This window comes from Bos taurus, chromosome 11 (genome assembly GCF_002263795.3).
Source record: "Bos taurus isolate L1 Dominette 01449 registration number 42190680 breed Hereford chromosome 11, ARS-UCD2.0, whole genome shotgun sequence".
NCBI lineage: Eukaryota > Metazoa > Chordata > Mammalia > Artiodactyla > Bovidae > Bos > Bos taurus.
In genome coordinates, this window is record NC_037338.1 from 48,975,868 (window position 1) to 48,990,635 (window position 14,768).

The following is a 14,768-nucleotide window of genomic DNA, read 5'->3' on the forward strand; positions in this document are numbered from 1 at the left end:
GGAGTACTAAGAGCACGGCTTGTATTGTTGCACAGAAAGTCAGTCTCTCTCACAGCCTTCCAAGCCAGGGTACTGCTGAGCCTCATGCCAGCCATAAAGGGTATCTGGTTCTTGCCTGCCTCGGGGCAGCTGAAATGTGGAGGTGGGTGGATGAGGTCCCTGCACAGGAGAGGAGAATGGGGGTGATAAGGCCTCACCATGGTTCTGCTGGGCTCCCTGGTGACTCAGTGATAGAGAATCTGCCAACCAATGCAGGATACAGGAATGGCAACCCACTCCAGTATTCTTGCCTGGGAAATCCCATGGACACAGGAGCCTGGATGTCTACAGCCCATGGGGTCACGGTCTGATACAACTGAGTGACTGAATGACTAAACAACAACAATGATAATGCTAGTGGTGGACTGACTGGAAGACCAGCTGTACCCGTTTTAAAAAATACTTTTAAATGAGGTCTGGCTTTATGAATAAAGAATATCTGGGAGAAAAGTGGAAGAGCAGCTGAGGCAGATGAAAGTAGAGTGTCTGATAAGGCAGGCCTCTGCTTATCTCCAAGAGAGAGGGGCTGAGGTACTTAGTATTCTCCTTGCAGCTGTCACTGACCCCAGAGAGCTAGGCCTCGGCTCTGCTAGCCAGCCTTGGCCAACACTCAGGATTCAGATCTCCGGACAGAATAGCCTGGTAGGCTGCAGTCCGTGGGGACTGAGCGACTTCACTTTCACTTTTCACTTTCATGCATTGGAGGAGGAAATGGCAACCCACTCCATTGTTCTTGCCTGGAGAATCCCAGGGACGGGGGAGCCTGGTGGGCTGCGGTCTATGGGGTCGCAGAGAGTAGGACACTACTGAAGCGACTTAGCAGCAGTAGCAGCAGTGATAACTTTTCCTCCAATATTTTAAAAATGCTTACATGTCCTCAACTTTAAATAATCGAGAAACACTTTTAGGACAAAATCCTTTTGAAAGGTGTGAAGGCAGTCTTTCCACGCTTTCCTTTCCAAGTTTTCCCTCTTGATCTTTGTTACCCAAGACCCCACATTTTCCCCCCAGTCCCCTTGCCCCCAGCTGGGGAAGAGGACAGAAAACTCCAAGTCTTGTTTGTAACTGTGCAAACCGTGTGCAAACTGTTGCAAAAAACAAACAAAAAAAAGTGACAAGATTTTCCGTTTAGGCAAATATATTTGGCTCCCTGTCTAGGATCCTGCTTTTCAAAGTGGAACCGAAACCTACATCACAGGAACATGACTGCGATGCCCTGTGTTCGCCAACCCCAAAGGATATTCTGAAACCAGAACAACTTCACCGACCTTACTGAAGAGTCAACAAGTCCTACCGCACACCTGGCTGTATTAAAGAAACAACATATCCGTGCTTTCAAGTCTTTTAATTCCTGAACTTGGGGATTCACGAATATTCACGCTTTTAAAAACTGTATGCCATTTCCTCTCCAGATTCAAGGGGGACTCCAGAGATACGGAAATGAGCGCTCCAAACGCAGGTTCGCATTCATACTCTGCCACTAAAAGATTTAGTGTAACTCACTTCTGCTGAGTCTCAATAACCCATCCGCGAAATTAGTGCTCTCTCACTTTTCTCCAATACTTGGAACAACATAAAACTGTTCAGCAAATTTCCAGATACACTCAGGCAGCTCTCGTTGTTGTCTCCAGGGCCCCAGGAACTCCAATCCAGTGTTGTCTGCGGGTCCATCCTAGAGAATAAAGCACGTGACTCCATAAAGCCCCTTCATTCAGCAGCTCCGCGTCTACGAGTCCTCTGCGCAGTAAAGTCCTATACTCAGTCCAAACACCTTTTGTTCCTTCACCATCTAACCGCGCGCAGGGATCTAGAGGGCTGTGAGTGCCCCAGACCCCGCCAGCGCCAGCACACAGTACGACGCGCGTCCAGCTGGGGGCGCCCGGCTCCCCTAGGCCCGCTGGGTGGGGAGGGTTGCGAGTCCAGGGAGCGAGGCAGCCTCGGGAGCCCTCGCGCGCTCTGATTGGTTCTCGTGTCCTCGTGACTCCAGGCCCCGCCCCACGCCCCTCCTCCGCATCCGAGCCGGGGAGCGCTCGGTCCGGGACTGAATGGGCGCTAGCGCAGCGCTGGGGGCGGGCCGGGGCGCGGGGCCCGGGACTAGAGGCAGGCTGGCGCCCGCTCCCTAATATGCGAAAGAAGGCGGCGGGTGGCGCGGAGCGGCGTCCCCTGAAGCCGCGAACCGAGGCGGCGGCGGCGGCACCTGCCGGCCGAGGTACGTGGCGCAGCCCCCTCCTCGGCGTAACGGGGCCGCTGGCCGGGGGCGGCGGCGGCGATCGGTCCCTGCCCCCGCGTGGCTGGGCCCGGCGGCTCCGCCCCAGCTTCCTACGGGCAGCGCCCAGGGCACGGCTCCCCCAGATGCGCCTGGCGGGGGCGCGGGCTGGGAGTCGTGGCCTCGCGCGCAGCGGACCGGCTGGGTACGCCGCGGCCCGCGCAAGTGTGGACGCGGTGGAGACGGAGGGGTGAACGGCCGGGATGTGCGCTCCAGGCGCGGTGTCCCTTTCCCTTATGTGTTCCGCAGCGACTTGGGGTTTAATTCATTGCTCGAAGCTTCCGAGCCAGAAGAGCCCAGTTAACTCATTTCCCCGGGACAGGATGGAAGGACCCTCGGTGACTAGCAGCTCCGGCGGCTGTCTTTCGCATCCATCGGGAAGGCGTGATGTGCAGTGTCTGCAGGTAGAAATTCGCCAGTGACCTTTCGTGCCCACTCTGTGCGGCCAGCCCTGCGGAAGAGACACGTTTTGTGGTGACCTTTGGTGTTTCCTGAGTTGTAAGGAGTGGCTTGACATGGGCATGGATTTTATATGCTCCTTTAGTGTGTTAAGTAATACAAGATTTTCTGAGAGCATCTTCGAATAGAAAGAAGCTAGGTCCTGCCCAACCCCACAAGAGGTGGGTGACCTTGGCCAACGCTGATCCCCCTGTAAGACTCCATCTCCTGATCTGTAGTGGGAGGCTTGACCTGCAGATGGCCAAGATCCCTTTCAGGCCCCTGGTTCTGTGGTTCTGATGGCAAATGTGTTCACCAATGAAGAGGGTCCTGCAGAATCACTAACTCACTGGAAAGACATTTTATGTCCTCATATCTTAGTTCATGTCTGTGGCCTTTGCTTCATTAAGTATCAGTCTGTTTAAAAGGGAAAATGGTTTTTACCTGCCAGCCCCTTTGGTTTACCTGCTCATCAGGCCAAGCATGGATCTGACTTTGGGATTACAAAGAGGAAGGAGATGTGGCTCCTGCCCTCTGGTGTTAAGCTGAGCCCTGCTGTTGGTAATCTGCTTCCACAGAAGAGAGGAACCTTGGGGAGGAATCCTGTCTGCTGAGTGAAGGGGCACAGAGGCAGAAACTGTCAGGATGGGTTGTGGTTTCATTCACCTAATTCTGAAAGCTTGACGGGTTAGCAGAATGTCTTACATTTCTAGTCGTAGAGCCAGGAATCACCTGAATTCCAGCCAGGGCTTGGACGAGGAGAGACTGATGTAAACTGGCAGAGCCCTGTGACCAGAGTATAGTGAACCTCTTCATAGGTCTGTCTGTTGTCTGAGGGCCGCTATTTCTGTGAGATAAAATGAATCTTGGTTATGATTAGTTGTTGGGTCTTTCTCTAGGTGAGAAAAAAAATGGGTGAGGTGGGAAGGCATGAAGGTGTTTGTGGAAGAGAGAGGGAGAGGGCTGACAGGCATCAATGATAAACATGCACATTAATGACTGCCTATTTTGAAAATGCTTATAATTTTGGCTTAAACTGCCAGATTGTTTCATATTACCATGATAGGTTAGTATTGAATTTTTTGGAATTAATTTATTAGTTTTTATTTGAATATAGTTGGTTTACAATGTCGTGTTAGTTTCTGCTGTACAGCCAAGTGAATCAGTTATATATAAATATGTATTTGTTGTTGTTTAGTCACTAAGTCGTGTTTGACTCTTTTGCATACATGCTAGACTGTAGACTGCCAGGGTCCTCTGTCCATGGGATTTCCCAGGCAAGAATACTGGAGTGGGTTGCCATTTCCTTCTCCAAGGGATCTTCCCAACCGAGGGACTGAACTTACATCTCCTGCATTGCAGGCAGATTCTTTACCGTGGAGCCACTGGGGAAGCCATATATATATATATATATATATATATATATATATTTTATTTTATTTTTTTTTAGATTCTTTTTCCATATAGGCCATTCATTATACAGTACTGAACAGAGTTCCCTGTGCTATACAGTAGTTCTTCTTGTTTATCTGTTTTATATATAGTAGTGTGTCTATGTCAATCCCAGTCTCCCAAGTAACCCTTCCCTCTTCTTTCCCCCTTGGTAACCATAAGTTTATTTTCTACATCTGTGATTCTATTTCTGTTTTGTAAATAAGTTCATTTGTACTATTTTTTTAGATTCCACATAAAAGCGATATCCTATGATATTTGTCTTTGACTTGCTTCACTCAGTATTACAATCTCTAGGTCCATTTATGTTGCTGTAAATGGCATTATTTTGGTTTTTTCTGGCTGAGTAATAGTGTTGAATTTTAAGACTATGTTCAAGGCAGGATAAGAAAAAACCCTTTGTTCTTTGATGTGTCTCCTCCAGTCCTCCCCTATTTGCCCTGCTGGTCTGTTTGGCAGGAGTTTGTCTAGCAGGTTGGCTCTTGGGAGGTGAAAGAGACAATAGAAGAGGTTTCAAGTCCTCTATGGGAGTTCATCCAGGTGCTGGGGGCAGAAGGGAGAGTCTTGGAAGAAGGGTCACGGCTCCCTTTGCACACTCTTCTAGTTCCTGAGAAGCGGTTTAATCAATTTAATCTGAATTGCCTGTGGAGACGCTCCCAGAGGGCATGCTCTGTGTTTTTGGTTCATCTGGGAAGCCTTGGCAGAATTAAAGCAACTGGAAGTATACACACATTAACAATGGTACGCACTCCCTAACTGCCGAGAAGCAGCAGCAAGGTGCTGGATCAGTATGAGGGGTGTTAGCAAAGGCATCCAGAAGTGGGTGAATCACTGGCTTATTGTGGGAGGAAACCATCACTGTGGATGGTGACATGCAGGCCATTAGGGAGAGAGACCCTGGAGAAGGCAATGGTACCCCACTCCAGTACTCTTGCTTGGAAAATCCCATGGACAGAGGAGCCTGGTAGGCTGCAGTCCATGGGGTTGCTAAGAGTCGGGCACGACTGAGCGACTTCACTTTCACTTTTCCCTTTCATACATTGGAGAAGGAAATGGCAACCCACTCCAGTATTCTTGCCTGGAGAATCCCAGGGACAGAGGAGCCTAGTGGGCTGCTGTCTATGGGGTCGCACAGAGTCGGACACGACTGAAGCGACTTAGCAGCAGCAGCAGCAGGAAGAGAGACCCAGCTTGAGCACACGTGCAGAGGGGGAGCAAGGAAGATGTAGCGAGCAGAAGAAAAATGAGGTTAGAGAGGTACAAGGACATGACCAGGCTTGTCTTACTTAGAAGAGCGTTATCTTGTTTTTCTAAGTATAGCATACATGCTAGGAAAGTAGGCATAAGTGGATTACTGTCCAACAGATTTTACAAATTCAGCATACCATGCTCTCAGATCAAGAAGCAGGAGCACCCGTGGGTCCCCTTTGAGTCACTGCATCCTGGAAGAGAACCCCTGCTGACTCTCGAGCTTGTATCACTGGAATTCTGCAGTGTCTGTCTTCTTTCCTTCGGACTTGGGTTTCTGAGACTCACTCCAGATGCTGCCTCTCGCTGTAGGGTGCTCACTCATTGCTGATTGGGCCTGTGGGTGAAAAATATACTATATCTTTGTCTGTGCACTGTTGATGGACACTTGGGCAGGTGGCAGGTTTGGCTATTACAGTTAGTGATGCCATGACTGTTTTCATACCTGGCTTGTGTGTGTGTGTGTGGGTGCACGCATATTTCTCTTTTTAACAGCTTTTTAAAATATTATATTTATTTAATTTTTTAATTTATTATGGCATTTGGGTTCTGGTTCCCTGGCCAGGGATTGAATCCAGGGCCCCTGCATTGGGAGCATGGAGTCTTGACCACTGGACCATCTGTGTGCTCAGTCGCTCAGTCACTCAGTCGTGTCCAACTCTTTATGGCCCTATAGACTGTAGCCCACCAGGCTCCTCTATCCATAGAATTCTCCAGGAAAGAATTCTAGAGTGGGTTGCCACTTCCTACTCCAGGGTATCTTCAGACCCAGAGATCGAACCTGTGTCTCTTGTATCCCCTATGTTGGCATACAGATTCTTTACCACTAATGCCACCTGGGAAGCCCCTGTATGTGCATTTCTGATGACAGTCTAGGTAGGGGTGAGATTGCTGGGTCATGGGTATGTGTATGTTCAGCTTTGCATGGGTAGTTCCTTACTACTAACTGATTAGCTCAACAATGGCTTTGAACCGGGGAGACCGAGGAAGGACTTGTGCCAGGAGCCACGATGAGTTACCACGTGGCTGTGCGCTATAGATTCTCAGCTAGTGCGGTCACCTCTAGGCCACGGCCGCCCCAGGTCAGGCAGCAGGACAGGCTGACCCTGAGGAGCACTTCAGCTCCATGAGCCTCTGTGGTCAGGGAGTGGTTGTCTCTTCCAGACTGCCACAGACACCCCTGGGAACGTCTCCTTACCTTTTCTAACACTGCACTTTCTCTGCTTTGTTTTTAGTTATGTGACTTGTGTTCCCTGTACCTCTGGGTTTCTACTGAAGAATTCCCCCACGTCCTAGAGGAAAAGCTTATTTCTTGTTTGATCTTTAGAGGCCATGCAAGACATTTTTGTTCCCCTTTAGCGTGTGGAAAAATATACAGAATTAAGTAATATTGGATGGTTCATCACCTCCTTATACCCATGAATTCTTCCCCTTTTCAAGTTTTAAATATCTGGAATTAATGGTTCTGTTTCATGTGATGTGATATGATTAAAGAGGAAAAAATTGATACAAATAACACATTTGAAAAGTCTGTTTTGATGGAATAGGACGTTGTCTTTTGAACATGAAGTCTGCCTTTAAGACGAGGTGTCATTTTCATAATTAAAGGCTTACATGTGTTGAGTTCAAAGCAGAAGCAGTTTTTCTGTTATTCATGTAGTGTTCCTTCTTCTCTAGTCCTTTCTCTCCCCTCAGCTTCTACTTTTATATTCTCTTCTATCTTGTTCTCTATATCATTTCTGCTTTTCACAAACATCTTGTTTTCATTTCCAATCTAGACTCCAGCAACAAAAGAGGAAGCCAGAGTAGTGGTACTTATTTTTTTTTCAAATAGGGCTACCAATACTCTCTGTGCTTTGCTTGTCATTTTCTGCAATCCAGTCCTTAGTCACCCAGGATTTGGTATCTGGTTTTCTTGTTTATTCTTCCTTTGGAGTGGCTCAGTCCAGTAGAACTATAACCCAAGCCATATATATATAATATCAAAGTTTTGGTTTCCCAGGAAAATTAAAACAAAACAAAACAGGACTAAACTAAACTTGTATGCACCTAAAAATACAGCTCCAAACTATACAAAGTAAAAAGTGACAGAATGACAAAAAAAAGTTGACAAATGTGACAACATAATGAGAGATTTTAGCATATCTATTTCAGTAACTGATGGAACAAGCTAACAAAAAACCAGTAAGGGATTAAGAAGCAAAGCAATTAATAAGCTTGATCAAACCAATTAAATAGAATACATAGTTCCAGCAAGTAAAGAGTATACTTTTACAAAAATTGAACATACACCAGGTCATAAAGTAAGTTCTAACATATTTAAAATAACGAGTATCATATTGACCAAGTTCTCTGAATGCAGTGAAGCTAAATTATGTATCAGTTTTAAAATATAATTTAAAAGCATATTTAAAAAGTTAAATTTGAAAGTATTTAGATTTGAATGATCAAGAAGTAATAGCAATGAAAAAAGATATGTCAAAATTTGTAGAATGAATTGTACACCTAAAGCTTGTGGGTTGCAACTAAATAAGGTAGGGGAAATATGTGGTCTTAATGACTCATATTTGCAAGAAAACAGGCAAAAATTAATAACCCAGTCAACTAAATTAAGAAGTTAGGAACTTAGCAATTAAACCCAAGAGATTAGAAGGATTTTTTTTTTAGACAGGTGAATTAATTTTAATAATTTATTTTCATTAAACCAATATGTATAAAATATTATTAAATTAATATAAAAGTTGTTTTTGAGCTATTTTACATTCTTCTGGTCAAACTTAATTCTTCAAAGCCTTGTGTGTATCTTACATGAGAACATATCTCAGTTTGGACGGGCCATATTTGAATTACTCAGCAGCCACATGTGGCTCATGGTATCTTTGCCTCCTATAAACATTGAAGGTATTTATGGTGATAAAGAGGGCATTCAGAGCTAACAGTAAAGGGGTTCAATTATCTGCCAAGAGAATCGAGATTCATGAGAATCTAAGAGTGTTTTGTGGTTTGCAGAGGGTGACTCTTTTTGAAAATCTTATATACTACTCTCTACAACAAACCCACATACTATAAAATATAGGACAGAAATAAAGATAAATGATGTACTGACTCACTATATCCTTACCTGTTTTAGACATATTATATATATATATGTATAGACCATGTTATATACATGTTATATATGTATAAGTATAGGTCATGAGTTGCTGCTTTCTATGCCCCCAGGCACATACATGTTATATTATGTGTATATCGACATATATGTATGTATGTCTTTTAATGTTCACAGACCCATATGAGTTTATCTCGGACTCACGTCCATCGAGTCCGTGATGCCATCCAGCCATCTCATCCTCTGTCGTCCCCTTCTCCTCCTGCCCCCAATCCCTCCCAGCATCAGAGTCTTTTCCAATGAGTCAACTCTTCGCATGAGGTGGCCAAAGTACTGGAGTTTCAGCTCTAGCATCATTCCTTCCAAAGAAATCCCAGGGCTAATCTCCTTCAGAATGGACTGGTTGGATCTCCTTGCAGTCCAAGGGACTCTCAAGAGTCTTCTCCAACACCACAGTTCAAAAGCATCAATTTTTTGGCGCTCAGCCTTCTTCACAGTCCAACTTTCACATCCATACATGACCACAGGAAAAACCATAGCCTTGACTAGACGGACCTTTGTTGGCAAAGTAATGTCTCTGCTTTTGAATATGCTATCTAGGTTGGTCATAACTTTCCTTCCAAGGAGTAAGCGTCTTTTAATTTCATGGCTGCAGTCACCATCTGTAGTGATTTTGGAGCCCAGAAAAATAAAGTCTGACACTGTTTCCACTGTTTCCCCATCTATTTGCCATGAAGTGATGGGACCGGATGCCATGATCTTCGTTTTCTGAATGTTGAGCTTTAAGCCAACTTTTTCACTCTCCACTTTCACTTTCATCAAGAGGCTTTTTAGTTCCTCTTCACTTTCTGCCATAAGGATGGTGTCATCTGCATATCTGAGGTGATTGATATTTCTCCCGGAAATCTTGATTCCAGCTTGTGTTTCTTCCAGTCCAGCATTTCTCATGATGTCCTCTGCATATAAGTTAAATAAGCAGGGTGACAATATACAGCCTCGACGTACTCCTTTTCCTATTTGGAACCAGTCTGTTGTTCCATGTCCAGTTCTAACTGTTGCTTCCTGACCTGCATACAAATTTCTCAAGAGGCAGATCAGGTGGTCTGGTATTTCCATCTCTTTCAGAATTTTCCACAGTTTCCTGTGATCCACACAGTCAAAGGCTTTGGCATAGTCAATAAAGCAGAAATAGATGTTTTTCTGGAACTCTCTTGCTTTTTCCATGATCCAGCGGATGTTGGCAATTTGATCTCTGGTTCCTCTGCCTTTTCTAAAACCAGCTTGAACATCAGGAAGTTCATGGTTCACATATTGCTGAAGCCTGGCTTGGAGAATTTTGAGCATTACTTTACTGGCGTGTGAGATGAGTGCAATTGTGTGGTAGTTTGAGCATTCTTTGGCATTGCCTTTCTTTGGGATTGGAATGAAAACTGACCTTTTCCAGTCCTGTGGCCACTGCTGAGTTTTCCAAATTTGCTGGCATATTGAGTGCAGCACTTTAACAGCATCATCTTTCAGGATTTGAAATAGCTCCACTGGAATTCCATCACCTCCACTAGCTTTGTTCATAGTGATGCTTTCTAAGGCCCACTTGACTTCACATTCCAGGATGTCTGGCTCTAGGTGAGTGATCACACCATCGTGATTATCTGGGTCGTGAAGCTCTTAAGACCACATATTTCCCTTACCTAATTTAGTTGCAACCCGCAAGCTTCAGGTGTACAATTCATTCTACAAATTTTGACATATCTTTTTTCATTGCTCTTACTTGTTGATCATTCAAATCTAAATACTTTCAAATTTAACTTTTCAAATATGTTTTTAGGACATTGAGGCTCAGGGAGGTCAAGAAACTGTAGGGGACAGAGCAGGGATTCAGACTCAGGCAAACTGACCTGGAGGTGGTGGATGAGACAAATGCATCTCTGTCTTTGTAGCACTCTGCACGTTCACACCCCACCCATCAGAAGAGCTCCCATCAAAATTCCTGAGAGAATGATCTGAGGTGGTCCCTGGTCCAAGTTCCTGCATTTCTAGGCACAGTATCCTCACTCTGCCGGGTCTCCATGGCAACTTCCTCACTGGTCCTGCCTCACAATAGGACTTCCCCATCTCCAGTCCTACCTCAAGAGAGGTCTCTCCAAAATCCAGTTCCAGTTTAAATCTCCCTCCCACAGTTGGCTTCTTTTGTCTTAGGATGAAATGCCAACCCACCATGGCATGGTCTGCTTCCTTTTGCAGCCTCTTGGTATGTTGTTCCCTCCAGGGCTGGACCTTCAAACACTCACTTCAGTGCCAAGTGTCCCTGCTCAGGGGCACCTGCTTTCCCAACCCCCACCAAGTCCTATCCATTATTCCTTCCAGAAGTGGGGGGAGGCTTTTCTAAGCTCCTTCCCAAACACACAGTACACCCATGTCCCCCAAATGTAAAATATCTCCTAACACTGCCCTCATATCCAATGTAGAATAAGTTAACAAGAAAAATGAGGAAAATATTAACATTGGTGATGGATCTACTCATCTAATTTTAAAAATGAGATGAGAGCTCTTTGAAGAAGAGGCTATATCTGTGTTGCTTCTTGCTGTACCCCCAGGCACATACTCCCTGCCTAATTAAAAATGAGGTTATGTGAATGACAGTATGCCTGTTTGGGATTCTGCCCAGGAGCTGGTTTTCCAAATTTTTGGAGCAGAGAGTAAAAGGGACGTGTGATTTAGGCATAAAAGGAAATTGTATGTTTTAGTGATGCCTCTCACAGACCTGAATACATGTTGTCGGTTTTCAAACACGTTTAACTTGTTCTGAGCTTAAAACGACTCAAACAAAACTTTCCTTTGTCTCCTATGGTTTTTCCCTCTCTTTCAGGCTCTCAACAGCCAGGGCCTGTCAACCTTTGGGTTGTTCCCAGTCACTTTTCCTCCAGTTCCTTTTCTGGGGTCGTTATCACTTTCTGATTTGTCATTTTATATGACTATTTTGGTTCTTCTGTTCCTAAGGACAAAAAGTGTTATTGAATATAGTCAGCCCTCCATGTTGACCAACTGCAGATCAAAAATATTCAAAAAGGAACATTTCCTGAAAGTTCCAGAAAACAAAACTTGAGTTTTCTGCGTGCCAGCAGCTATGTACATAGCATTTATGTTGTATTAGGTATTAAAAGTAATCTAGAGCTGATTTAAAATGTATACGGGAAGATGTACGTAGATTATATGCAAATACTGCATCATTTAATATACAAGACTTGAGCATCCATGGATTTTGGTATCCAAGAAGTGGTGGTGGTCCTGGAACCAATTTCCTGTAGATATCAAGGGACCACTATACCAGATTACTACATAAACTGCTTACCGAATCCTCCACCTTCCCTTCCCCCCTTAGCAGCTATCTGCTCCCTGAGGAATATTGCTAAGGTCCTATTTGGTGACGTCTCTTCATAATCTCAAAGCATAAGAACCCATACCCTGACTCTTCCTTTGGGAGGTGGGATCTTGGTTATTTTAGAATTTGCACACTCACTCGCCCATTATACTCCAGTTTAGGGAAAGATCCCCATGTTGGAGCTTGTTCATATTGAGTCCCAGAGTTGCTGTTGTTAACTGTTCATTCTACTGACTTTCACTTTTTCCTATTAAGTATTATTTATGCAGCCTGACTACTTGTATTCCCTTTAGATGAAGAGGGAGATCCTCCACTGAAAAGGAAGCTTTTAGATTTTGCTTTATTTGTGGCATTCAGGAGAGTGCCACAGATGTGTTCTGCTGTAGCATCTTCTGCATGTCTAATTTGCTGTCACATGGGGGCCCACTGCCCAAGAGATATTACATAAGATGTTTTGTTAGAGCTTGGAGGGAACCTGGGCAGTTCTCCAGGCAGTTACCTCAGTTTACTCCAGTGTCCTGTCTTATCCCTTCTGGCCTCCTCCTCTTATCCCCCTTTGTTACCCCTACCTCGGCCGTGAAATCATCTCAGTGCATAGTGGAACGGTGGCAGCTGGTGGGGCCTTCTTGCATGCTTTGCTTTTTTTTTTTCCTATTAGCAGCCTGAATTTGTTATGCAGGTTGGATCTCAGCAGGCTGGGTGCTAAAAGAACAGCCGCTGCCAGCTCAGTCACCAAGTTCTGTGGCCTCTTCCTTCACCACTCTTGTCGGCCCCCGTGTCTCTGTCCCTCTCCGTCTCCCCTGCTCCATCAGCCCTGGCTGCGGTGGTCATCAGAGCCCCTTGACCATCCCTCCGGTGGCCTCTTACATCCCTCCTGCCTAAGGACCACTTAGGGTCACCTCCTCCTCTGGGGCCAGTTTGGAGGCCCTCATATCTTCTTTTCTAAAATTTTTGATGTTTATTTATTTATTTATTTGACTGTGCCAGGTCTCAGGTGCAGCACGAAGGATATTTAGCTGGCATGTGAACTCTTAGTTGCAGCACGTGGGATCTAGTTCCCTGACCAGGGATTGACCCTGGGCCTCCTGCATTGGGAGCACAGAGTCTTAGCCCCTGGACCACCATGGAAGTCTAATGATTCCTTCTTTGCTACATCTTCTCCCACTTTCCCCCAGATCCCCTGTGACCTGGCTGGAGCAGCCATCCCTGGGCATCTTGGCATGCCCGTCCTCCCATCCGGAATACCTGCTGTCTCTCTCCTTTGTGGCTCTGAGGTCCAGTCTATCCTTAAAGGACCCATTTACACTTTGTCTCCTCAAGGAGGCTTCCCTGATTTCATCTAATGTCACTAGTGTTCCGTTGCCTGGGACACCCCAGGCAGTGACATTTCATCTAATGTCACTGCCACGCCTCTGCTTTTTGGCATTTTGAATATTTAGGTATTTTTGTTTTCCCTGGCTGGATTTTTCGTTTCAAGAGAAAGGCTATGTCTTAGTTTTCTTTATATTCCCAGTGCCTGATATATGCTTATTACATGTCTGTTTTAAGGATCATTAGGTGAACAAAGCAAATTATACAACAGTACAGACCAGCCCTCCTCAGCTGGGGCTGTACAAGAGGATTAAGCCCGAATGCTCTAAGGCCACCATGATATTGGGTTGACCAAAAAGTTCATTTGGGATTTCCAATTATATCTTACAGAAAAGCCCAAACAAACTTTTTGGCCAACCCCAATATATTATGAATTAACTTCTCTCCCATGCTTCTGGAGTGATTTGAATTATAGACCATCCTTGAGAAAATTAAAATAGACACTCAATCCTATTGTATAGCATGGAGAACTCTGCTCAATGTTGTGTGGCAGCTGAATGGGAGAGGAGTTTAAGGGAAAATGAATACATGTGTATGTGTGACTGAGGCCCTTTGCTGTTCACCTGAAACTATCGAAACATTGTTAATTGGCTATACTCCAATATAAGATTAAAATTTTTTAAAAAAGGAAAATAGACACATAAATCCTTTTCTGTAGGGCTTAATCTCTAGTGGAACCCAGCCTAAAGATGTCTAGTATAAGTAATATGATCCCAATCCTGATAAAATAGACATATGCCAAGAGGAAAGGCAGATGCAATATAGAGCATAGTGTTAGAGGTGGACATCACTGTGTTGTAGTGTAACAACCAGTGTGTGATTTCAATATGTTCTTTCTGAAGTGTTTAACTTTATGGTAACAGAGTTTAAAAAAGGTTTTTTGAATAAGCCAAATTGGAGGTCCTAAACCTGGCCGTGCCTTACTATAAGGCAATGGAGAGTTCAGTTCAGTCGCTCAGTTATGTCCCACTCTTTTGGACCCCATGGGCTGTAGCACACCAGGCTTCCCTGTCCATCACCAACTCCTGGAGCTTACTCAAACTCATGTCCATTGAGTCGGTGATGCCATCCAACCATCTCATCCTCTGTTGTCCCCTTCTCCTGCCTTTAATCTTTCCCAGCATCTATTCCAATGAGTCAGTTCTTCGCATCAGGTGGTCAAAGTATTAGAGCTTCAGCTTAATGGAGAGTTAGGGCTTTGTTTTTAAATATAGGTCCACTATGGGAACTACATTTAAAAACAAAATCCCGAGTTTGCCTTGCCTTGTAGTAAGGCATGGCCAGGTTTAGGAGCTCCAGTTTGGCTTATTCACAACCCATTCCAGTATTCTTGCCTGGAGAATCCCCATGGACAGAGGAGCCTGGTGGACTACAGTCCATAGCGTTGCACAGAGTCAGACACAACTGAAGCGACTTAGCACACACGCACCAGTAGTGAACCAATCCACCAATAGTGGATCCCTGAA

At 45.0% G+C, this 14,768-nt stretch overlaps 1 protein-coding gene and 1 long non-coding RNA gene across 4 annotated transcripts in view; one reads left to right on the forward strand and one right to left on the reverse strand.

Annotated features, from left to right (window-relative positions):
• Positions 1-1,159: 1,159 nt before the first annotated feature.
• Positions 1,160-11,080, reverse strand: LOC112448789 (uncharacterized). Its single transcript, XR_003037188.2, has 4 exons — positions 10,448-11,080; positions 5,581-5,780; positions 3,449-3,590; positions 1,160-2,756 (listed from the first exon to the last, which is right to left on the reverse strand). It is a non-coding gene; the product is annotated as an uncharacterized lncRNA (long non-coding RNA).
• Positions 2,077-14,768, forward strand: part of ST3GAL5 (ST3 beta-galactoside alpha-2,3-sialyltransferase 5) — a 57,640-nt gene continuing 44,948 nt past the window's right edge. Inside the window, exons 1-2 of one of the 3 annotated variants that reach the window (XM_005212746.5) lie at positions 2,161-2,248; positions 2,555-2,709. Coding sequence is in view for 2 of the 3 variants with exons in the window: in XM_059891046.1 (XP_059747029.1) it covers positions 2,164-2,248 (85 nt within the window). In the remaining variant the exon portion in view is untranslated. 3 annotated transcript variants of the gene reach the window in all.